General features: G+C 44.4%; 1 protein-coding gene across 10 annotated transcripts in view; it reads left to right on the plus strand.

The window, feature by feature from the left end:
* The window catches only part of MTA1 (metastasis associated 1), a 168,355-nt gene extending 146,032 nt beyond the window's left edge, over window positions 1-22,323 (plus strand). For 6 of the 10 annotated variants that reach the window (XM_069729118.1, XM_069729135.1, XM_069729127.1 and 3 more), the window contains 3 exons: window positions 9,631-9,662; window positions 17,891-18,042; window positions 21,589-22,323. In XM_069729118.1, the coding sequence (XP_069585219.1) occupies window positions 9,631-9,662; window positions 17,891-18,042; window positions 21,589-21,730 (326 nt within the window). In that variant the 3' untranslated portion in view covers window positions 21,731-22,323. The remainder of the gene's footprint in view (window positions 1-9,630; window positions 9,663-17,890; window positions 18,043-21,588) is intronic. The other 4 variants (XM_069729198.1, XM_069729189.1, XM_069729165.1 and 1 more) reach the window with 1 other exon arrangement.
* Window positions 22,324-24,023: the final 1,700 nt, after the last annotated feature.

The following is a 24,023-nucleotide window of genomic DNA, read 5'->3' on the forward strand; positions in this document are numbered from 1 at the left end:
GACCGGGCCATCCGGGTGCTGCGAGAACCAACCCCAAATGGCACTGCACCCCTCCAGCGCCCAGCCATCCCATACCACAAGGAGGCGGCATCCTTTTCCCCGGAACCAGTGAAGGCCGATGCTCAGACCCTAGAAGAAGACTTCTCTGCAGGCCTACGTCTCAAGGTCCAGGAGCTGACCAAAAGTGTGGCTGCACTAACCAAAGGAGAAGATCCAGCTGGCCTCCAGTCCAGATAACGTCCCTTGGCGACGGCAGAGGAGAATCCCACTGACCAGAGGGAGAGACAATGATCGCTACGACCAGGACGGACGACCCATCTGTCGCCCCTGCAACAAGGCGGGGCACATCACAAGATTCTGTAATTTAAACAAGCAACCCCTGGGGCAGAGGGCCAACACGCAGGAGTAAAACGACCGGGCCCACAAAGCTGGCGAGACAAGTACGTGGGAGGATTGGCCGGTCCTGCCCGTCGTGGCATCCCGATGAACGCTTTATTGGACACCGGGTCCCAGGTGACAACGATGCCATATATCCTTTTTAAATGGTATTGGGCTATTTCAGACATTACTTGCAGCCCAGTTGAACACTTTAACATCTTTGTCAGCAACGGTCTTCCCTTGCCTCAGGTGGGGTATAAGGCGGTGACCATCAAGGTTGGCCGAGTACAATTGCAGTCCCAAAGTTTGATTATAGTTGATATTGACAGGCAAGAATGCCATCCTATGATTACTTTAGGCACCAATGTAATAGAGAATTTTCTTGAAGAAATTATTATTTTGTTGCAACAGGTAGCCGAGACCGCCAGTTCCCATCAACAGCATGTCCTGCAAAAGGAAATCAGAGCCCTGATGCAGAGACAACAGGTAGAGCTGTCTGGTGGAGAAGTAGGCAGTGTCAGAGTGAGTGATCCATTTCCCATTGCAATACCCCCAAGGAGTGAAATGTTGATCTGGTATCGGGCAGCAATTGGCCTCAGGGCTCAAGATTACGAGGCTCTGGTAGAACCCGTGTACTCTGATAGTAGATCCACCATCCTGACAGCCAGAGGGGTAGTTGATGTCTGCAAGGGTAGGGTACCAATATGCATCCTGAATTGTGGGGAGAAAGAGGTCTATTTATCCCGGTATGCCACCCATGCTAAGCTGTTCACTGTCAGTAATAATGCAATAAAGGCCATGGAACCCTTGTCTCCATCCGACTAAGCAGAGGACAATGGCTCTGAGGGGCAGCTGGAGGATTGGTGTCAGAAGCTACACATAGGTGCTGACTCCACCCCTTCGCACCAAACGCTTGGGGTTTACCAGGCAGCTCGAGAATATGAGCAGGTCTTTATCAAACACCCTCTAGACTTTGGGCAGGTAAAAGGGGTCCAACACCATATCCCCACCAGAAATCATCAGCACATTAAAGAGAGATACCGGCCTGTACCCCCAATGTGCCAAGGGTATATTACGGGAGGCTGGGGTAATCAGAGATAATTGTAGCCCCTGGGCAGCTCCATTAGTTCTCGTTAGAAAGAAAGATGGTACAATGAGGACGTGCGTTGACTACATTCAGATTAACCGCATTACACATAAAGATGCCTACCCGTTACCACGAATTGAGGAATCATTAGCTGCACTGAGATCCGCTAACTATTTCTCCACTTTAGATCTTACCAGTGGGTATTGGCAGGTTCTCGTGGCAGAAGCAGACAGAGAGAAGACAGCATTTATTACACCAATGGGTCTCTGCGAGTTCAACTGCATGCTGTTCAGGCTCTGCAATGCACAGGGAAGGTTCCAGCGGTTAATGGAATGCTGCCTAGGACATAAAAACTTCAAAACCGTTTTGTTGTATCTGGACGATGTCATCGTCTACTCAAAGACGTACGAAGACCACCTGGAGTACCTGGCCGATTTGTTTGAGGCCTTATCCGGTTTTGGCCTGAAATCAAAGCTGTCCAAGTGCCACCTGTTGAAGCCCAAGGTGCAGTACCTAGGTCACGTGGTAAGCGCCAAAGATGTGGCACCAGACCCTGAAAAAGTCACCATGATTAAGGACTGGCCAAGACTCTCCACTATGAATGAAGTGCGTCAGTTCCTCGGACTGGTAGGTTACTCCAGGAGATTCTTAAAGGGCTTCACCAAGATAGCGGCACCCATGCAGAACCTCTTAATAGGCCAGTCCAAGAAGGCCAAGAACCCAAGTCCTCCGTTCGTGTGGAGTAAAAGAAGAAGAATCCTTCACTCTTTTGAAGATGGCTCTTACGGGAGACAAAGTCCTGGCCTACCCCGACTATGGCCAACCTTTTATACTATATACGGATGCCAGCCACGTGGGATTGGGAGCAGTGCTGTCTCAGGTACAGCAAGGCAGAGAGAGCGTGATTACCTACATCAGCAGGAAGCTTTGTCCCACGGAATGGAACCCGACAACTATAGTTCCTTTAAACTGGAGTTTCTCTCCATAGTCTGGGCGGTAACGGAGCGTTTCAAGCACTACCTTGCTTCAGCGAAGTTTACCATTTATACGGATAATAATCCGCTGATCCACCTTGAAACGGCGAAGTGAGGTGTGTTGGAGCAACGATGGATGGCTCAGAAGTCCAACTACGAGTTTACCATCGAATACCGGGTGAGGCATAAAAACGCTAATGCTGCTGTACTGTCCAGGATGCCCAACTTGCCAGATGGGGGGAGAAGACCCGGAGGAACTCGAAGAGATGAAGTTACCAGTCTTCCACCGCCCCGTGCGGCCCAGTGCTCCTACTGCGTGAGGGACAAGCGCTATGCTATGCAAGAGACAACAATTAACCCATTGCCCCTCCATTGATGGGCAGAAATGCTGGACCGCGATCCGGAAGTCCGCCTAGTAAAGGAATTGCTGACACAAGCTGAATCGCACCCTGGTCCAGATGCTCCACAAGAGACCCAACAGTTGTGGAAGGTAAAGGGAAAGCTATTCATCTATGAGGGGAAGCTGTGTCGGCGAAGCGTCAACTCCCGAAACCCACGAACTGGTCTGGCAGGTGGTAGTCCCGTAGCGGGATGCGCCAATGGTCTTAGAAGCGTACCACGATGGAGCAGGACACTTCGGGGTGAAGAAGTTGGAAATTCTGCTACTTGAGTGATTCTACTAGGTTGGCATGAGGAAAGCAATCGAGAAATGGTGTCGAGAATGTGGTCCATGCAACTTGAGACGGAAAGACCATGATAGCCAGAGGGCTCCCCTACAGCCCATAGTCACCAAACAACCGCTTGAGCTAGTAGCCTTGGTCCACAGGAAGCTGGCCCCAAGTCAGTCAGGCTATATCTACGCCCTCACCATAGTAGACCACTACTCCCGGTTCCTGGTAGTAGTGCCAGTGAAGGATCAGACGGCAGCCAAAGCATTTCAACAACACTTTGGTCGCCCCCGCACAGTTACCCTGAACGTGTGCTTACCGACCAAGGCCTAGCCTTTGAAGCAGGAGTGTTCCAGGAGTTTTGTAAAATCTGTACGGCTGCAAGAGAATAAAAACCACGCCATATCATCCCCAGGCCAACGGGTTATGTGAGAAAATGAACCAGGTCATAATAGACCTGTTGAAGACTCTGTCCCTGGAAGAGCGTAGCCTGTTGCCAGAGAAGTTACCGGATTTGGTAGACTTATATAACCACATCCCGGTGAACTCCACTAACTATACACCCGCCTACCTGTTGAGGGCCAGACCTGGCAAATTACCCATTGACTTGGACATGGGAGTTTTAACACCTGAGATGACATCACCAGATGCAGACTGGGATATGGAGTGGCAGCAGCAATATCACAAGGTGCAAGAATGTGTAGAGAAAAGTTTGTCCCAGGCAAGACAGAGGCAGAAAATAAATTATATTTGGCACACCCCTGTAGTTTCCTTGTCATCTGAAGAAGAGGTACTCAAAAGGAAGATACGAGTTCACAAACTAGATGACCAGTGGGAGGCTGAGCCATACACCGTTTTACCTTCAGACTTTGATAACACCAAGGTGTGCCTCATCCATAAAGATGGAGGAGAAACCTCAGCGGCACTGTCGAGGGATCATCTAAAACCATGCCCTGACCAACTAAAAGAAAGGATTAAAGTCTAAGACATTCCTCAGCCAATGGAAGAGGTGGAGGAATAGATCAGCACAGTACTCTGCGAGTTCCCTCCAAATTGGACAAGGGTGAACCAGGCCATAGTCGTGTCCGTTTTGATCTTCCCCAGCTTGTAGCAACAGAAAGAGATGCAACTCCAGACCAGCCTGAAGACCAGCGGGGCTCAAGCAAAAGATGCCACACCAGCAGCAGAGCAAGAGAATCCACCCCCTGCCAGCGGCGAATCTGTCATGCCCACAGTGAGCATCAGTGGTTGTAGAAAGTCAGGTGTACCCGTGCTACGTAGTGTCACCCATAGTGCAGCCAATAGAGAGTGCACTACACCAGTACCAGTGCTACGAAGGTCTGCCGTTAGTACACTAGGTCAAATTCCCGTAAGTTTCCGCATATAAATAGATTGTGTAAATAAGATATGTAAATATGTAATGTAAGTACGTAACTGTCAAGCATGTGAGCCTGCAGAGACTCTTTAAGAACTCTTGAGCAATCCTATTTTACTTGATTTAATGGACGATTGGGTCACTGGACTCATTGTGACCGGGACAATCCTTGTGTGTATAGTTACCAACCTGGCTCAAGAATGAACAATGGACAATGACGCATGGACTAATCATCACCATCACTATTCTTGAGCTTTTGGTTTTGGTAATTTTTATTTTTGTAATTTGGTAAATAGATATGATTGTTCACTTGTTAATTTGTTTATTTTTTGTTTCCTCAGTCTGGGAATACTGAATTTCACTAGGGGGGAATGTGGCAACCCAGGAGTCCGGTTGCCACAGTGGCATTGCCTTCCTCACAGGGAGTAATGTCATGCCAGGAAGCAAGGAGAGGTCCCCTTACCAGGTGTCAATAGGAGAGAAGTAGAGCAGAACCTAGGGAGTGAAGCTGTGACTAAACTCGCCCCAGAGCTGAGTGCTAGGAATCAGATACCGGAGTCCGTGGTTGCGTGGGTATTGAAGTCCCGGCAGCTAAATCCGGAGGGCAAAGGACTGCAGGTCTCTTGGCCCTATCTAATACCCGGCGGCACAGGAGCATACCAGAGCCTGGAGCCAACACAAAGGAGCGGCACCTGTGATAGGCTCAAGCTGCCTGCCATGCGGACAACGGTTAGTTTTTTAAAACCGAGGGAGAGAGTTAGCAGCAGGAGCGTGAGCTGTTAGGCAGCAAGGAAAAAGGGAGGACAGCGCAGAAGGAAGGCCTCTGTACCTACCTGGCCAAATATATACAAAAATTGCTTCCAGGCTGCCCGGCTCTCTGTCATTCTCTGTCCTCCGTAGTACATGCCTGCACAAAGCAATCTTGCCTTGCGCAGGCATGTACTATGGAGGACAGAGAATGAACTTCAATCCAATATTCCAGCCAGCATGCAGCCAGCGGGTAAGGAAAGGGTGAATCAAACACCCAAAAACCCCGCCTCCATGGCTGAAGATTGTTCCCTCCAAATTCAGGTGACAGTGTCCCTTTAAGAGAATTTGAGATCACTTTCCAAATCTTCCCCCCTTTCTTAATCCAGTGACCAGAGGGTTTTTGGATTCAAAACTGTGTATCACTTGAGTTCTAGATTTGAGGCATGATTAGGCCACACTGAAATGTGTTTAGTTTGTACCTGATTGAGAACACCAGGCGCCGGGAAAGGTCAGAGAGGCCCAGCGCCTGCGCACTGCAGTACTCTGCTCTGCCCTCAACAGGGCAGACAAAGTACGCCTGTGCTGGAGCTGCAGCGTGAAGACCAGAAGAGGACGTCATCTCATGAAGATGGGAGGCGCCGGACCCGGACCAACAGCGGGAACGCCCCTGGGTGAGTATAATCTAACATCTTTTTCTCATCTTTTGGGATACATCGGGGGCTTATCTACAGCATTCCAGAATGCTGTAGATAAGCCCCTGATGTCGGTGGGCTTACCTCACCCGCGATTTTGGGGGTGACAGGTTCCCTTTAAAGAGTCTCACCCTTCCGCTAGCTTGCCGGTATTAGAGCAGCTGCAACTTCAGGGCTTCCAAGGCCGACTACCCCTACTAGTAGCACCCCGCTTTTGTCAGAAACCCACAGTGAGGAGATAACTACAAGATTAGGAAGCTGACAGTCCATTGAGGTAAGTGGCCAGGTGACCTGATTGTCCCAACCAGGCTTCTCTGAACGTCGCCATTCTGATTCTCCAGGTCATTATGAGTTCATAGACACCAAACATGTCCAGGTTCTCTTTTATCTAAGTGGTGGAAAAAAATTCCAAAGTTTGTTTAAAAAAAAAAAGCGCCATTTTCCGATTCCTGTAGCGTCTCCATATTTTGATATCTTGGGTTGAGTGAGGGCTTATTTTTTGTGCACCGAGCTGACGTTTTTAGAGATACTATTTTGGTGCAGATACGATGTTTTGATTGCCCATTATTGCATTTTAATGTAATGTTGCGGCAACCAGAAAAACATAATTCTGGCATTTTGACTTTTTTTCTCTTACGCCGTTTAGCGATTGGGTTAATTATTTTTTTATGTTGATAAAACGGGCGATTCTGAACGCAGCGATACCAAATATGTATATGTTTAACCCCTTCATGATCGTGGGATTTTTCGTTTTTCCGTGTTCGTTTTTCACTCTCCTCCTTCCCAGAGCCATAACTTTTTTATTTTTCCGTCAATTTGGCCATGTGAGGGCTTATTTTTTGCGGGACGAGTTGTACTTTTGAACGACATCATTGGTTTTACCATGTCGTGTACTAGAAAACGGGAAAAAAATTCCAAGTGTGGTGAAATTGCAAAAAAAGTGCAATCCCACACTTGTTTTTTGCTTGGCTTTTTTGCTAGGTTCACTAAATGCTAAAACTGACCTGCCATTATGATTCTCCCGGTCATTACGAGTTCATAGACACCTAACATGACTAGGTTATTTTTTACCTAAGTGGTGAAAAAAAATTCCAAACTTTGCTAAAAAAAAAATAAAAAAAAAATTGCGCCATTTTCCAATACTCGTAGCGTCTCCATTTTTCATGATCTGGGGTCGGTTGAGGGCTTATTTTTTGCGTGCCGAGCTGGCGTTTTTAATGATTCCAATTCGGTGCAGATACGTGCTTTTGATTGCCCGTTATTGCATTTTAATGCAATGTCACGGCGACCCAAAAAACGTAATTCTTGCGTTTCGATTTTTTTTCTCGTTACGCCGTTTAGCGATCAGGTTAATGCTTTTTTTTTTAATTGATAGATCGGGCGATTCTGAACGTGGCGATACCAAATATGTGTAGATTTGATTTTTTTTTATTGATTTATTTTGATTGGGGCGAAAGGGGGGTGATTTAAACTTTTATATTTTTTTCACATTTTTTTAAACTTTTTTTTTTAACTTTTGCCATGCTTCAATAGCCCCCATGGGAGGCTAGAAGCAGGCACAGCACGATCGCCTCTGCTACATAGCAGCGATCTGCTGTTCGCTGCTATGCAGTAGAAAATCAGATGTGCTGTGAGCGCCGACCACAGGGTGGCGCTCACAGCTACCGGCGATCAGTAACCATAGAGGTCTCAAGGACCTCTATGGTTACAATGGAGAAGCATCGCCGACCCCCGATCATGTGACGGGGGTCGGCGATAACATCATTTCCGGCCGCCCGGCCGGATGCGGTAGTTAAATGCCGCTGTCTGCGTTTGACAGCAGCATTTAACTAGTTAATAGCGGCGGGTGAATCGCGATTTCACCCGCAGCTATTGCGGGCACATGTCAGCTGTTCAAAACAGCTGACATGTCGCGGCTTTGATGCGGGCTCACCGCGGAGCCCTGCATCAAAGCAGGGGAGCTGACATCGGACGTACTATACCGTCCGATGTCAGTAAGGGGTTAAAACATTTTTTATTTTGAATAGGGAAAAAGGGGGGTGATTTTAACTTTTTATATAATTTTTTTTAAATATTTTTAAAAACTTTTTTTTTTAATACTTTTGGCATACTTCAAAAATCTCCATTGGAGACTAGAAGCAGCCATAACCCGATCGCCTCTTGCTACTTACAGGCGATGATTAGATCGCCTGTATGTAGCAGAATTGCTTGCTAGCAATCCGGCAGTGACAACCATAGAGGTCTGCTGGAAACCTCTAGTTGTCATGCCAACCCATCAGCGACCTGCTGTCATGTGAATGGGAGGAATTTTCGGCTTGCTTGCCGGAAGCGCGTTAAATGCCGCTATCAGAGTTTGACAGCAGCATTTAACGGGTTAACAGCCGCGGGAGTATTGCGATTCCTACTGCAGCTATTAGCAGCACATGTCAGCTGTTCAAAACAGCTGACATGTGCTGGAAAAGATGTGGGCTCACCCCCGGAGTCTGGGTGTATGTCGGAAAGTGGTTAAGCTGGCATCCTGTAGAAGGTCAAATCTGTATTCCTCTTGATGGAGCCATGGTGCCTTGCCTGTTGTTCCGTAGAGTCTCATTGCAGAAGGATAGAGATCCGTTTTTATACCCACAGTTGTACTCCAGACTATCAGCCATAGCCCAGTGCATTTAATCAATCTGCATAATATGTCCTTCATTGTTTTGCAGATCAACAAGGTACATGGACTTATACAATGAGTAATCAACATATTAGCAAAGATCGATTGTTCAATAACCCTGCAACCCTTTCCTCCAAAGATAGCGGCACATTAATCTGTAGGAGCTGATATAATAGGTAAACAGCAGATATTCAACAATTCACAAACATCAATCCAAGAGTCAACTCTCTGTTGATCTGTCAGCCACTCCGACTGTTGTACTTCCTACTCCATGTCAATACATATGGAGGGGCTGTAGGATTGTCTCCTCCAGCTACCATATGAGTATTTGTTACAGCAGGCATTATAGGAGCAATTTGAGCAATTGTGTTTAGATCTATGTGCCACACAATTGAAACAACTGTTTCTCCATTCTGTACTCTCCGTACTATACATGTCCACTGTCCTGGTCCATTATAGGGACAAAGTACTCCTGATTCTGTCTGATTAAGTCCATCCAGTCCATTGTCAAAACAGTCACACAACACTATTTCCTATCATGGTCTCCTTACAAACCCTACTAATTACTTCCTGAGCTACATTCTTTCACTGTTCAGCTTATTCAGTTCTACGTAATGGTAATAATAGTATAGATACTCTTCAATAAAAGTTAATATCGTACCAACCCAAGCTCTAGATTCATGTTGACCCATCATTTCTCCATATATTCCTTCACAGACAAGTCCCAACCTGAGACAGAAATGCATTTACTTTTTACTAGTTGTGTGAACAGGCATCTGTACGACATTTCTAATGTAGGACATTTGGAACAATCCTTAGGAGTATTGCATTTAGTTATACTGGACGTAGGCACAACTTGCTTGTTGTTTTGGTAGTGAAATCTGTAGGATTAATTACTAACTGGTGTATTATTATGTACGATCTCTACACAGTGCAGTATATGTTGTGTTATTTTTTTTTTATTTTTTTTTTAACAGTGTTTGAAATGTTTGTGAAATTTGCAGAAACTACTCAGAAACAATGTCTTACCAAATCTATTTTTTTCATGTTTGTTAGGTATTCCTAACCATGGACAAACCAGACAAATGGTAAGATAATGTTCATTTAAAGAGAAACCAAAACTTCCAATGCAATTAGCTTGAAGTGGTTCTGTGCACCTGAAATTCAGCACATTTTTTTGTTGTTTTTGACATTTTTTTTTATTTTTAACCAATACAGGGATTCATTAAAGATTCCAGATGTTAAATTTTGATGTAGAATATAGTTTCTTTTTTTTCTTTTTTTTTTTTTTTTTTAGCATTTTTTTTTTACATCATCACATAGATGTTTAAATTTTATGTTTCAAACACTAAGTCGCTTATGTTTACCACAAAGTCTTGTTCGTGTGTGATATGGCAGAATATGTCTTTCTCTAAGGCCGGGATCACACTTGCGAGAAACTCGCACAAGTCTCGCATCACAATACCCGACACTCGGACCGAAGCGCTCAGCTGCTTATAAATACATGCAGCCGCATGCTTCGGTCCCGAGTGACGGTGGCAGTGCCGCCATTGAGATGTGAGACTCGTGCGAGTTTCTCGCAAGTGTGATCCCGGCCTATTGCTAGATACTGCTGGGAAGATTTATCCTAGGGGTACAGAGGTAACATATGTTACCTGCCGCCATACTGTCACCATCTAAAACTGTCCATACATGTTATAGAAGTCAATCGAGCACAGAAGTTTTCTAGCGACTGATGGCTAGTAACCAGACTCTGGGACGAATATTTGTGTTCTCCACAACAGAGGAAGCCACTGCGGATGCTTCTGGCAGTGGCCTATCTACATGCAGAGCAAAAGAATCTGGCATGTGAATTTAAACTTCCATATACTTGTACCTCTGGCCGTAGCCTATGTAGCTAGAGAACAAAAGGATCGGGTGCTTGAATTTAAAGGGAACCTGTCACCCCCCCCCCCCCCAGGGCGTTTTTAAGTAAAAGAGCAACATTCTGCAGCCCTAAGGCTGCATTCTGTGAAGGAGGCGCTTATGTTTCTTATCCCTAGGAACGCAGAAATACAGACTTTTATAAATTGCCCGCCATACCTCTATTGTGTCCTGGAGGTATGTCTTCTCCCCTGGTGTCAACCTCCTCAGAGCCGTCAATCATCTCCCTCTTGCGTCTGTGCACCACCTCCTGTGTTCCTGTTTACAGGTGGAGCACAGACGCAAGAGGGAGATGATTGATAGCTCTGAGGCGGTTGACACCGGGGGAGAAAACATACCTCTGGGACACAATAGAGGTATGGTGGGCAATTTATAAAAGTCTTTGGGGAGTGACAGGTTCCCTTTAAAATGCCTGATACTTCTACTTCTGGCAGCGGCCTATCTAGTTACAGAACGAAAGGATAGGATGTTTGAATTTCACCTGTCCAATACGTCTTCTTCTGATAGCGGGCTATCTAGCTATTGAACGAAAGGATTGGCCGTTTGAATGAAACTGGACGATACTACTTCTTCTGGCAGCAGCCTATCTAGCTAGAGAACGAAAGGATTGGGCATTTGAATTTCACCTGTCCCATACTACTACTTCTGGCAGCTGCCTATCTAGCCAGAGAACGAAAGGATCAGGTGTTCGAATTTCACCTGTCTGATACTTCTTCCTCGTTCAGTGGCCTATCTAGCCAGAGAAGGAAAGGATCAGGCGCTCGAATTTCATCTCTCCAATACTTCTTCCTCGTTCAGTGGCCTATCTAGCCAGAGAAGGAAAGGATCAGGCGCTCGAATTTCATCTCTCCAATACTTCTTCCTCGTTCAGTGGCCTATCTAGCCAGAGAAGGAAAGGATCAGGCGCTCGAATTTCATCTCTCCAATACTTCTTCCTCTGTCAGCGACCTATCTAACCGGAGAGCAAAAGGATCAGGCATTCGAATTTCACGTCTCCAATACGTCTTCCTCTGGTAGCGGCTTATCTAGTTCGAGAACGAAAGGATCAGACGTTTCATTTTAAGCTGCCCGATACTTCTACATCTGGCAGCTGCAGTATGTTGGTGCCTTATTATCACATAATCATCTAGGTCGACATCGACTAGTGAAATAGTAATTTTTTGCTTTTCTGTGTCATTAGGTTAGTAAAAAAGAAAACACTTTAGCTTTACATGCTCCGATTGACTGTTTTGTATAAAAAACTTTTTTAATGCAAAACCCCTCTACACTTTACTCCCCCTCCCCAGGTCCAGTGCTGAGTCTGTGCCGCTGATCCCACTGTCTGTTATTGTCAGTTGCACTACAGCCACTAGCTGAGCTCACTGATTGGCTGCAGCGCATTTCACACAAAATCAGTGTTGCAGACAGTAGCTGATACCAGGAGCAGCGGTGGAAACTCAAACTGCAGCCGGGAAAAGGGTTTTTCTGAAACAAGAAAACCCCCTATAAAGTGAAACAGCTGTTTTCTCTGCAAAATTCAGTAATTGGTTAAGAAGCCATGAGAAGAGTAAAGTGAGGCTGTTGCATTTTTTAGCTGCGGTATGGCAGGTACATGTGGTCAGCAAGTAATCCATCATTGTGATAAAACATTATCAGGTGATTGCCAGACATACTGCTCCAATAAGGGCGTTCTAGTAAGTTCAACATTTAAAGAGGCGACCTTAAAGGGCTATTTGCAGGTTTGCTGCAGATTTTCTGTGTGGATTTGTAAACTTGAAATCTGCAGCGGAATTCAGTAGCAGCAAAGTAAATGAAATTGAAAAAGTAGGTCACATATGACATTTCTCTGTGGATTTTGTATTGCGAATGTCTCGTGGCTTTCAGAGTTTATTTGCATCTGAATCTGCACTGATTTTCCTTTTTTTTTCTTCTACACTAAAGACCAAATGTTCTTACAGTTGCATTATAATTTTAGATTTTTATAGATCAGACTTTATCAGACACTAAATATGCTTTTTATTATTTCCTTTCATTAAGGATTAGGAACTATTTCATATTTTTAAAAATGTTTTAGTTTCAACGGTTTTTATTTCAGAAAACATCTTTTAACATGAGACTCATAAATCGTAAAAATCAAGGATCCCCTCGCATCGGGAAATATATAACCGGTTCATAGGCAGTGAAGTACATTGCAATATCCTTAATAGTATAAACTTAATTGCAAGTATCTGATATACAACAGTCTTAATTTAGTCATAGTCAGATTAGTGAGGGGGGAGAGAAAAACAAACAAACAAAAAAAAAAACAAAGGGGAGGAGAATCAGAGGTTTTGAGTGTTAGTGACAAGAGATAAGCTGACATGAGTACTTAGGTCAGATATACCAATAAATTGCAGAAATCCAAATGTTAGGGCACTGTTATATGTTAAATGGCAAGGGACATTGTCCTGGAAAAATTGTCATCATTGTGCGCTTGGATCCAGGGATCCCAGATGCTCTGGAACGTATCAATAGTATCAGATTTAGTGGCCTCGATTTTCTCGTATAGCATTATTAGGTCTATCCGTCTGCTCACTTGAATAAATGTTTTAAAAATGTTTTAAACTAATTTTTTTAGTCCCTCCAAGGGGAAGATTAATTTTTTTAAATTTAATTTTTTTTTAGAATGACTCTTGTATACTTTTTCTTGTTAGTTATATTTTAGCCTGTGTTGACTATTCCCACAAATTCCTATGCTAAAGGACCACTCTGGCGTTTTGAATTTATTTCATTGTTTGAGTGATATCACTAATACAAGTTTTCTGCCACTAGTAAAATACTTACCAGCCGCCATCTTCTGCTCTTACCAACAATTAGTAGGGGATAGTGAGAAAGTGGAAATAGAGGTCCAACATTTTGAAAAGCCAAGACAGAGGAGTGGGAGCAAAATGATGTTAATCCTCTTCTTCATCAATGTCCAGACTGTCCATGTTGGTAGGCTGTGGACTGACGTTTCTTGGCCAGCCACAAAGCAAACTGCTTCCTGGACAGCCTTAAAGGGGTTGTTCTGGGCTGCTCTCTGCTGATGACATTGCAGTTGCACGGATATTTATACCCAATTGCCAGATGTTGTGCACTGGTAATGTTCATGCACACATCTTTGCAGGTTTGTGCAGATGTGACACCATTGGAGAATACCTGCTGATCATGCACATCCCAGAAGGAATCTGCAGATGTCATCAGCTCATGCATGATACCGGCTCATTCCTGCAGATGTGATGTCATCGACGGTGCAGCTCACCCTCCAATGTGGAAGTGAATGGCACCAGACAACACCTTTCTTAAGCTGCCGTCACACTAGCAGTATTTGGTCAGTATATTACATCAATATTCCTCAGCCAAAACCAGGAGTGGGTGATAAATGCAGATGTGGTGCATATGTTTCTATTATACTTTCCCTCTAATTGTTCCACTCCTGGTTTTGGCTCAGGAATACTGATGTAAAATACTGACCAAATACTGCTAGTGTGACGGCAGCCTTAAGGTACCGTCACACATAACGATATCGTTAACGATATCATTGCAACGTCACGCTTTTGGTGACGTAGCAACGATCCCGCTAACGATCTCGTTATGTGTGACAGCGACCAACGATCAAGCCCCTGCTGGGAGATTGTTGGTCGTTGGGGAATGATCAGGCTGATCACCCGCTGTCATCGCTGGATCGGCGTGTGTGATGCCGATCCAGTGATGTGTTCACTTGTAACCAGGGTAAATATTGGGTTACTAAGCGCAGGGCCGCGCTTAGTAACCCGATATTTACCCTGGTTACCATTGTAAAAGTTAAAAAAAAAAAAAAAAAAACCAGTACATACTCACATTCTGATGTCTGTCACGTCCCCCGGCGTCCACAGGGTTAAAACTGCTTTCGTCAGGAGCGCTGCAATGTGTCAGCGCCGGCCGTAGAGCAGAGCACACTGCCGGCGCTGACACAGTCAGTGCAGGGAAGCTCTTGGCAGCAGCGCGTGCATTAGCATCGCTCTTGCCGAAAGCAGTTTTAACCCTGTGGATGCCGGCGGGGGACGTGACAGACATCAGAATGTGAGTATGTAGTGTTTTTTTTTATTTTTACAATGGTAACCAGGGTAAATATTGGGTTACTAAGCGCGGCCCTGCACTTAGTAACCCGATGTTTACCCTGGTTACCCGGGTGCTGCAGGGGGACTTTGGCATCGTTGAAGACAGTTTCAACGATGCCGAAGTCTTTCCCCTGATCGTTGGTCGCTGGAGAGAGCTGTCTGTGTGACAGCTCCCCAGCGACCACACAACGACTTACCAACGATCACAGCCAGGTCGTATCGCTGGTCGTGATCGTTGGTAAGTCGTTTAGTGTGACTAAAGCTTTAGAGTAATGATGTCTTCAAGGTGACAAAATCTCATAGGGTGAAGTAGTTCTCATGGGAACTGTTCAAAACAAAGACCTGTTGGGGAGCGTGAATAAGCTATGTATTCTCTTATTTGCTTGCTTATCATGTCAGAAACATCTAAACTTGTGCACAGTAGGCCTATTTTCACAAAGGATATAAATAAACAAGAGCTCCAGACCTCTTTTGAAGAATGTTGGAAACCAGAAGCTGGTGTATTTCTCTGTTCTTGTCGACTGAACCCCAGAAACGTTTAAGTTGGAGTTAAAACTGCCCTTACATCTTTAATGGTATGATCCTCAGGAAAGTGGTCATAAAACACAGAGGCTGCAACTGGGACTGTCCCCAGTCTGGTGTTCATTTTCCAGGTCATCCAACACAAACAAAGGTGTTTCAACGAATAGACCCCTTGGACATTACCTGGTGTTCAGGGGCATTTTTGGGGAGAAATATAGCTTCTAGTAAAATAACTAGTGGGCACAAATAGTTCCAGTTGTGGTTGGAGTGTGTAACTTTAAGTTCTGTTCTCGGATGAACTTGTGGATAGTGTTTGTTTTCCAGTTGAGTTTGAGTCCTCCTGCTGATGTTCCCTTGCAATCTTAAGAACACCCTGGTTGTGATGGTGTGATATGGTGTGTGGTGCATTATTCTGTCTATGCTCATACTTTTACTGATTGTAGGAGTGTTGTCTTGTTACTCAGTATTCTTATGTGTAAAGCGCAACCCAATGGAGAACCACCCACAGAGTAAATACAAAAACTGGATCGACCGTATTGATCCTCGGGAGAGTGTCGTTAGGATGCTTTGCATAATTAACATTAACCCGTGAGCCACACACTGTAAAAACCATAAAAATTAGAAGTATATAAAAACCCATATTGACGGAGCAGTTGTCATGGGGTCCTCCTTCGGTATCATATGAGAAATATTCTGTGTTTCTTGACCAACCAAACAAAAACAAATAAATTCAAAAGTCAACATAAAGATAATAGCCTATGTTTCCTCCTGGCCTACAGCAAATCGAGTAATTAAGATTAAATGGGAGTACACAGAATGATACCAACCATCGAGACTATACTCCTACAATCAGTAAAAATATGAACATAGGCAAAATTATATCCCACACACCATCACACTTATAATGCCAGGTGACATACTGATTGTAGGGGTTAGAGTTGTCCCAGTTTACTCCAGAGAGGTGGGAGAAAGAGGCAGGGCATGGGCTGGCTTGCTTAACAATGTTCAATTTTTCCAGTGTTCAGTCCTGTGTGCAGTATAATGCTTATCTGGCAAAGTGACCTTGGCTAGTGGTGGTTAAGCAACTCAAAGTGATGCCTGAACCTATGATACATTTCACCTGTTCAGTTTATATGTATTTGAATAAAAGTTATTCCAAAAATTTAACGTTTGGTTACTACTTACCCGAATGATTATTTATAAATTGCTAAAAAGTGATGGTCTGGCTGCCAGGAAGCTCATTGAGCTATCTCTGGTAGTCCGATGGGACGGTTCAAATCCCTGGTCTCAGAATCAGTGTGCCCTGCTTTCTCCATCAGTTACTTAGACATTGAGTGGAGCATTTCTGAGCCCATTTGTTAGTCAGTGGCATCATTAGCAAATTACCTCTTATCACCTGGATAAATGAGAACTTTTGACTCTTTAGTGAATAGCGCCTTGTGTGAAATTACAGAGCTGAAATTGCTCTGTAGCTCTTACAGTACAGCACATGATGTAGATTTCTTTTTTAAATTTTGCAGAGTGGAAAAATTAATACAAAGATACATTTTGAGGAAAACTATTTAGTGCGACCAAGGTTAACTATTTGGCAAATACTGAATAAGAGGGATCTTTAGAAGGTCTCTACAACATAGAGGAGCAGTGTATTGTAAAGCACAGTGTTTCCCATCCAGCGCCTTGGCATCACTTGTGGCACCCTGTTTTTTGGCTTCCCTGATGGATGCCGCTTTAAGTACTATTGTGCCCTGAGACTGTCGTATTATCACTGAATCGTTATGCCAGGTATCAGTCTGGAAAGAGATATGACTTGGTTGTACCTTGAATAGATTTTTATACACATGTATATTGATTAGAGGAAATATACTGCATTTAAACAGGACCTGTCACTTGTTTCAGAAAAATAAAAAATAAATTCTTGAGCTCCCCTGATTCTGCTGCTCTTCTTTGTTTTTGTTTTTTTCTTTGCTCTCCATCAAGGAGATATTCATATTTTTTCTTCTGGAGTGCAGTATGTGAAATCTCAGCTTGCAGACAACTGTGCATTTCTTCAGTCTTCTCCGGGGCCATGTGTTTTGACGCCTCCCTCACAGGCACTGCCAATCACAGCTTGTCAGTGTCTGATACTGATAGACTGCTAGATCAGCTGCTCAGATGTGAATGGTAGCTAGTGATGATTGAATGTGGTCGGATAAGGTGTTATCTGAGCATGCTTGGGTGCGAACAGTGTCTTCAGCACGCTCAAATAATATTTTCGAGTAGCCGCAGTTCCATGTCTCTCGGCTGTTCGACAGCCGCAAGAAATGCACTGATAGTTTGTTAGGCAATCCCTGCATGTGTTGCGACTGTTGAACAGCCGCAAAACATGCAACCGCGGGGACTCAAAAATATTATTCGAGCGTTTTGAAGATACTGTTCGCACCCGAGCATGCTTGGATAACTCCTTATCCCAGCACGTTCGCACACCACTAGTGGCAGCATCTGGGAGGAAGAAGTAAAAGCGCCCTGACCCAAAGAAGACTCTGAAGAAATTCACAGTTGGTCTGCAAGCAGAGATGTCACATACAACGCTCCAGTACAAAGAATTGTGAATATCTCTGTAATGGAGCAACGCAACACAAAATGGAGAGGAATGGCAGAACTAGGGGCATTTATCTCAGTTTTTCTTTTCAGCAAGTGACAGATCTTGTGTAAATAATTGAATAAAATGCACATCTCCTGTTGCTCCCAGGAAACAGCATTAAATTTTTAGAATTGTGTTTCTTCTTTTTCACAAGGGACCAAACCGAAACTTACTGCTCAATGGGAAATCCTACCCAGCAAAGGTCAGATTAATCCGAGGTGGCTGTCTGCCTCCAGTCAAGAGGAGGCAGATGAACTGGATTGATGCACCGGATGATGTTTTTTATATGGCGACCGAGGAAACAAGGTATGTGCCATTACCATAACTAATGAGAGACTTCCCGATGTCCTCAGACTCGGAGCTGAGTTTAGCGAGCTGACACATGGCCGATGGTTTCGATTTCGGAATCTTATCATTGTGGAAATGTTGTTTTATCTTTTTTTTTTTTTAATAATAAATCATACCCCACACCCAAATACCCTTTTGCAGGGATTACTTGTAGTATAATAATCCCCCCACCCAGTTATAACATGCCCCCACACTGCAGTAATCAGCCACCACTTCCCTCAAATTATAATCACATACTCCCTGTTACATAATCTTCAAGCCCCCCCATAACTGTAACATATCCCCCATGCAATATTCATTCCTCTCCCCCTGCGTTTATTACCACACAACTCCTTCACTACATTAAAGGGTTCTCACCTAACTATACGACAGATAACAATATGCTGATTGCTCGGGGTCTGACCCCCAGAGGATTCTGGAATCCGGTCCTCCGCTCCCTGCAAGTCCAATGCTCGACTTATTTCTCTAGTCAATGAATGGAGCAGAAGTTGAACATGTGCGCCATTAAAAACGGGGCTGCAAAGCGTCGCTTTCGGTAATCATGGAGGGTTCAAAGGGCAGACCCCCAGTAATCCTGTTCTATAGCTTAATTTTTTGGGGAATAACTCTTTAATCACCCCCACCACCACAGACTGATATAACCCCATGTACAGTGCACCCTGTTATGTATGTACAGTATATATACACACGTTATCCAAAAAGTATCGTTTCTCCTTGCGGAGATTGACATGCTAAGCATGTCGAGATGAGGAGACTTAAAGCCGCAATGCTCCTCTGGGTAATATGCTAATTATGAAAATTGTCTCTTCAGAGAGGAAGAGAGCTAGAACACTAGTGCCACCTATTGGAAGGTAGCAATCCTACAAGTCAATGTTGACCCTTTAACGAGCCTTATCACATGACTTAGGATAATAGCCAAGCCAGAATTTCAATTTGCAGACACTGTGTTTCGGGGTACTGCCCCTCGTCAGTGCAAAGCGGAGATCTGGTTTCATAACTTACCAAAATCAATTGCCATATTCCTATCTCAAAAGATCCAGAGCACCACTGTGCCACTATGTACATCGCTCATTAGGGCCTCTGTACACAGCCTCCATATACAGTACATGATCATCAGCTCCTATATACATCCTCCATATACAGTACATGATCATCAGCTCCTATATACTTCCTCCATATACAGTATATGCTCATCAGCTCCTATATACATCCTCCATATACAGTACATGATCATCAGCTCCTATATACATCCTCCATATACAGTACATGATCATCAGCTCCTATATACTTCCTCCATATACAGTACATGATCATCAGCTCCTATATACTTCCTCCATATACAGTATATGCTCATCAGCTCCTATATACAGCCTCCATATACAGTACATGATCATCAGCTCCTATATACATCCTCCATATACAGTACATGATCATCAGCTCCTATATACATCCTCCATATACAGTACATGATCATCAGCTCCTATATACTTCCTCCATATACAGTATATGCTCATCAGCTCCTATATACAGCCTCCATATACAGTACATGATCATCAGCTCCTATATACATCCTCCATATACAGTACATGATCATCAGCTCCTATATACTTCCTCCATATACAGTATATGCTCATCAGCTCCTATATACAGCCTCCATATACAGTATATGCTCATCAGCCCCTGCATACAGCCTCCATATACAGTGCATGATCATCAGCTCCTATATACAGCCTCCATATACAGTATATGCTCATCAGCCCCTGCATACAGCCTCCATATACAGTGCATGATCATCAGCTCCTATATACAGCCTCCATATACAGTACATGATCATCAGCCCCTGTATACAGCCTCCATATACAGTACATGCTCCTCAGCTCCTATATACAGCCTCCATATGCAGTACATGCTCCTGTATACAACCTCCATATGCAGTACATGCCTCTCAGCCCTTATATTCAGCCTCCAAATGCAGTACACGCTCCTCAACTCCTATATACAGCCTCCATATACAGTACATGCTCATCAGCTCCTATATACAGCCTCCATATACAGCACATACTCCTCAGCCCCTATATACAGCCTTCATATGCAGTACATGCCCCTCGGCTCCTGTATGCAGCCTCCATATGCAGTGCATGCCCCTCAGCTCCTGTATGCAGCCTCTATATGCAGTGCATGCCCCTCAGCTCCTGTATAGAGCCTCTATATGCAGTGCATGCCCCTCAGCTCCTGTATGCAGCCTCTATATGCAGTGCATGCCCCTCAGCTCCTGTATGCAGACTCTATATGCAGTGCATGCCCCTCAGCTCCTGTATGCAGCCTCCATATGCAGTGCATGCCCCTCAGCTCCTGTATGCAGCCTCTATATGCAGTGCATGCCCCTCAGCTCCTGTATGCAGCCTCCATATGCAGTGCATGCCCCTCAGCTCCTGTATGCAGCCTCTATATGCAGTGCATGCCCCTCAGCTCCTGTATGCAGACTCTATATGCAGTGCATGCCCCTCAGCTCCTGTATGCAGCCTCTATATGCAGTGCATGCCCCTCAGCTCCTGTATGCAGACTCTATATGCAGTGCATGCCCCTCAGCTCCTGTATGCAGCCTCCATACGCAGTGCATGCCCCTCAGCTCCTGTATGCAGCCTCTATATGCAGTGCATGCCCCTCAGCTCCTGTATGCAGCCTCCATATACAGTGCATGCCCCTCAGCTCCTGTATGCAGCCTCTATATGCAGTGCATGCCCCTCAGCTCCTGTATGCAGACTCTATATGCAGTGCATGCCCCTCAGTTCCTGTATGCAGCCTCTATATGCAGTGCATGCCCCTCAGCTCCTGTATGCAGCCTCTATATGCAGTGCATGCCCCTCAACTCCTGTATGCAGACTCTATATGCAGTGCATGCCCCTCAGCTCCTGTATACAGCCTCTATATGCAGTGCATGCCCCTCAGCTCCTGTATGCAGCCTCCACATGCAATGCATGCTCCTCAGCTCCTATATACAACCTCCATATGCAGTACATGCCCCTCAGCCCCTATATACAGCCTTCATATGCAGTACATGTTCCTCGGCTCCTGTATGCAGCTTCTATATGCAGTATATGCCCCTCAGCTCCTGTATGCAGCCTCTATATGCAGTACATGCTCCTCAGCTTCTGTATACAGCCTCCATATGCAGTGCATGCTCCTCAGCTCCTGTATGCAGCCTCTATATGCAGTGCATGCTCCTCAGCTTCTGTATACAGCCTCCATATGCAGTGCATGCTCCTCAGCTCCTGTATACAGCCTCCATATGCAGTGCATGCTCCTCAGCTCCTGTATACAGCCTCCATATGCAGTGCATGCTCCTCAGCTCCTGTATGCAGCCTCTATATGCAGTACATGCTCATCAGCCTTCTATACAGCAATACAATGAGTCATGTAAATTTACACAGTGGCACTGTTTTTTTTTCTGTTTTTTTTTTAATACAGAAAATGTAGATAATATGTCATTCATGTATATTTTAGGAAAGCCCGCAAACTGCTCTCATCCTCCGAAACCAAGCGAGCTGCCAGACGGCCTTACAGACACATAGTCATCTGCCAATCTCAAGCGGGACTTCCAATGCGACACCCCGTCAACGATGAACCAATTGTTATTGAGGACTAATCGCTACCAGAAGTTTATTGACAAAATAATACTTGACTTTTACAGTATGTGGAAATGAAAACTTTTGCAACTCTTTGCATCTTTTAAAGGATTCCATGCTTCGTACAAGCATTTAAATATAAAGACTTGCTACCCCCTTTGGTCAATTTTTGTTAACCAGTCATTCCCTAAATTCCCTTTTAAACGTGTCGATTTTGAATTTTTCTTTTTTTTTCCGCCTTGTTTTATTATTATTATTATTATTATTCGGGATCTAAGTGACTGTTCTTGCCGACTGAAATGGGAACGTAAGTCGTTAAAAGGGACAATTGGACAGGACTTGTTTAGTGTTTAATTTCATTGAAATTACGGATAGGATTCAAAAACTTTGTACACTTGAAATAATGTATCATTGCTGATGCCTTTCTTTTTACAAAATGTGTCATTTTACTTTATGAAAAGTGCCATTTGTTTTTTTTCTTATTGCAGTTATAGACTGAATGACAAATCTGTAACTTATGAAATTTAATTTTTGCGGTCTGTCGAGACATAAATGTGCTTCTTGTGACATGAGTTTAAAGTAAAAAAAAAATTAAAATGTTTTCGTTATTTAATTATTTTCCAGTGATCCGTCATTTTAAGATTTTTTTACACCCAGTTTTAATATTTTCATCTTAAATCTGTGATCATTTTTGTACAGGCTATTAGATTTCACTTTACCTTACCTACTAATATTGATGACAGTATTATGTGCTTTCACAGCCCCCCATACAGTATGATGTCTTCATATAGGCAGTCACACAGAACGGTATCCCCAACAACTCCCTCATACAGCTCCTCCATGGAGTATGATGTCCCCACACAGCCTGCTACACAGAATGGTATAGCCAACACAGCCCCACTAGCAGTATGATGTGCCTACACAGCCCCCATGTAGTATGATGTCCCCACACAGCTCGTCACACAGTATGATATACTCAACACAGACCCCCAAGCAGTATGATGTACGTACACAGCCACCCACGTAGTATGATGTCCCCACACAGCTCATCACACAGTATGATGTCACCACACAGCCCATAAAATTATGTCTCCACCCAGCCCCCCATGATCTATGATGTCATCATACAGACCGTCACAGTATGATGTCCCCACACAGCTCCCCCATGGAGTATAATGTCCTCACACAGCCTGCCACACAGAATGATATACCCAACACAGACCCCCAAGCAGTATGATGTATGTACACAGCCTCCCACGTAGTATGATGTCTCCAAACGGCTCGTCGCACAGTATTTCACCACTCAGCCCCCCACGCAGTATGATGTCCCCACACAACCCTCCAAGCAGTATGAGGTACATACATAGCCCTCCAGGTAGTATGATAACCCCACATATCCCATCAAATAGTATAATGACCCAACACAGAGCCCGTCAAATAGTATGATGTCCCCATACAGCCCACCACAAAGCATGATGTCCCCACTATGCCTCCCAAGCAGTATGATGTATCTACCACAGGCTCTCAACGCAGTATATTTCCACACAGCCCTCCCCCCCCCCCCCCCCAAGCAGTATGATAGGCCTACCACAGCTCCCCAAGCAGCATGATGTCCCCACAGATTCACACTATTGCCGACATAAAAATATTTGATATGGATTTCTTGGTTGGACAAAAACATGTCTAAAAAAAGTTGTTGTTTTTTTAGAAAAAAAATTTGGGGGACTTTTGTACACATATTTTCAGCGTAGTTGTTCTCATGTTTTATTTACAGTGGGGAAAATTTTTTTTAGTTAGCCACCAATTGTGCAAGTTCTCCCACTTAAAAAATGAGAGAGGCCTGTAATTGACATCATTGGTAGACCACAACTATGAGAGTCAAAGTGAGAAAACAGATCCAGAAAATTACCTTGTCTGATTTGGCAAGATTTATTTTGCAAATTATGGTGGAAAATAAGTATTTGGTCATTAACAAAAGTTCATCTCAATATTTTGTTATATAGCCTTTGTTGGCAATGACAGAGGTCAAACATTTTCTGTAAGTCTTCACAAGGTTGGCACACACTGTTGGTGGTATGTTGGCCAATTCCTCCATGCAGATCTCCTCTAGAGCAGTGATGTTTTGGGCTTGTCGCTGGGCAATACAGACTTTCAACTCCCTCCAAAGGTTTTCTATGGAGTTGAGAACAGGAGACTGGCTAAGCCACTCCAGGACCTTCATATGCTTCTTACAAATCCACTCCTTCATTGCACTGGCGGTGTGCTAGGGATCATTATGCTGAAAGACCCATCCACCTTTCATGTTCAATGCCC

The sequence above is a fragment of the Ranitomeya imitator genome, chromosome 1 (assembly GCF_032444005.1).
Source record: "Ranitomeya imitator isolate aRanImi1 chromosome 1, aRanImi1.pri, whole genome shotgun sequence".
NCBI classification, from domain to species: domain Eukaryota; kingdom Metazoa; phylum Chordata; class Amphibia; order Anura; family Dendrobatidae; genus Ranitomeya; species Ranitomeya imitator.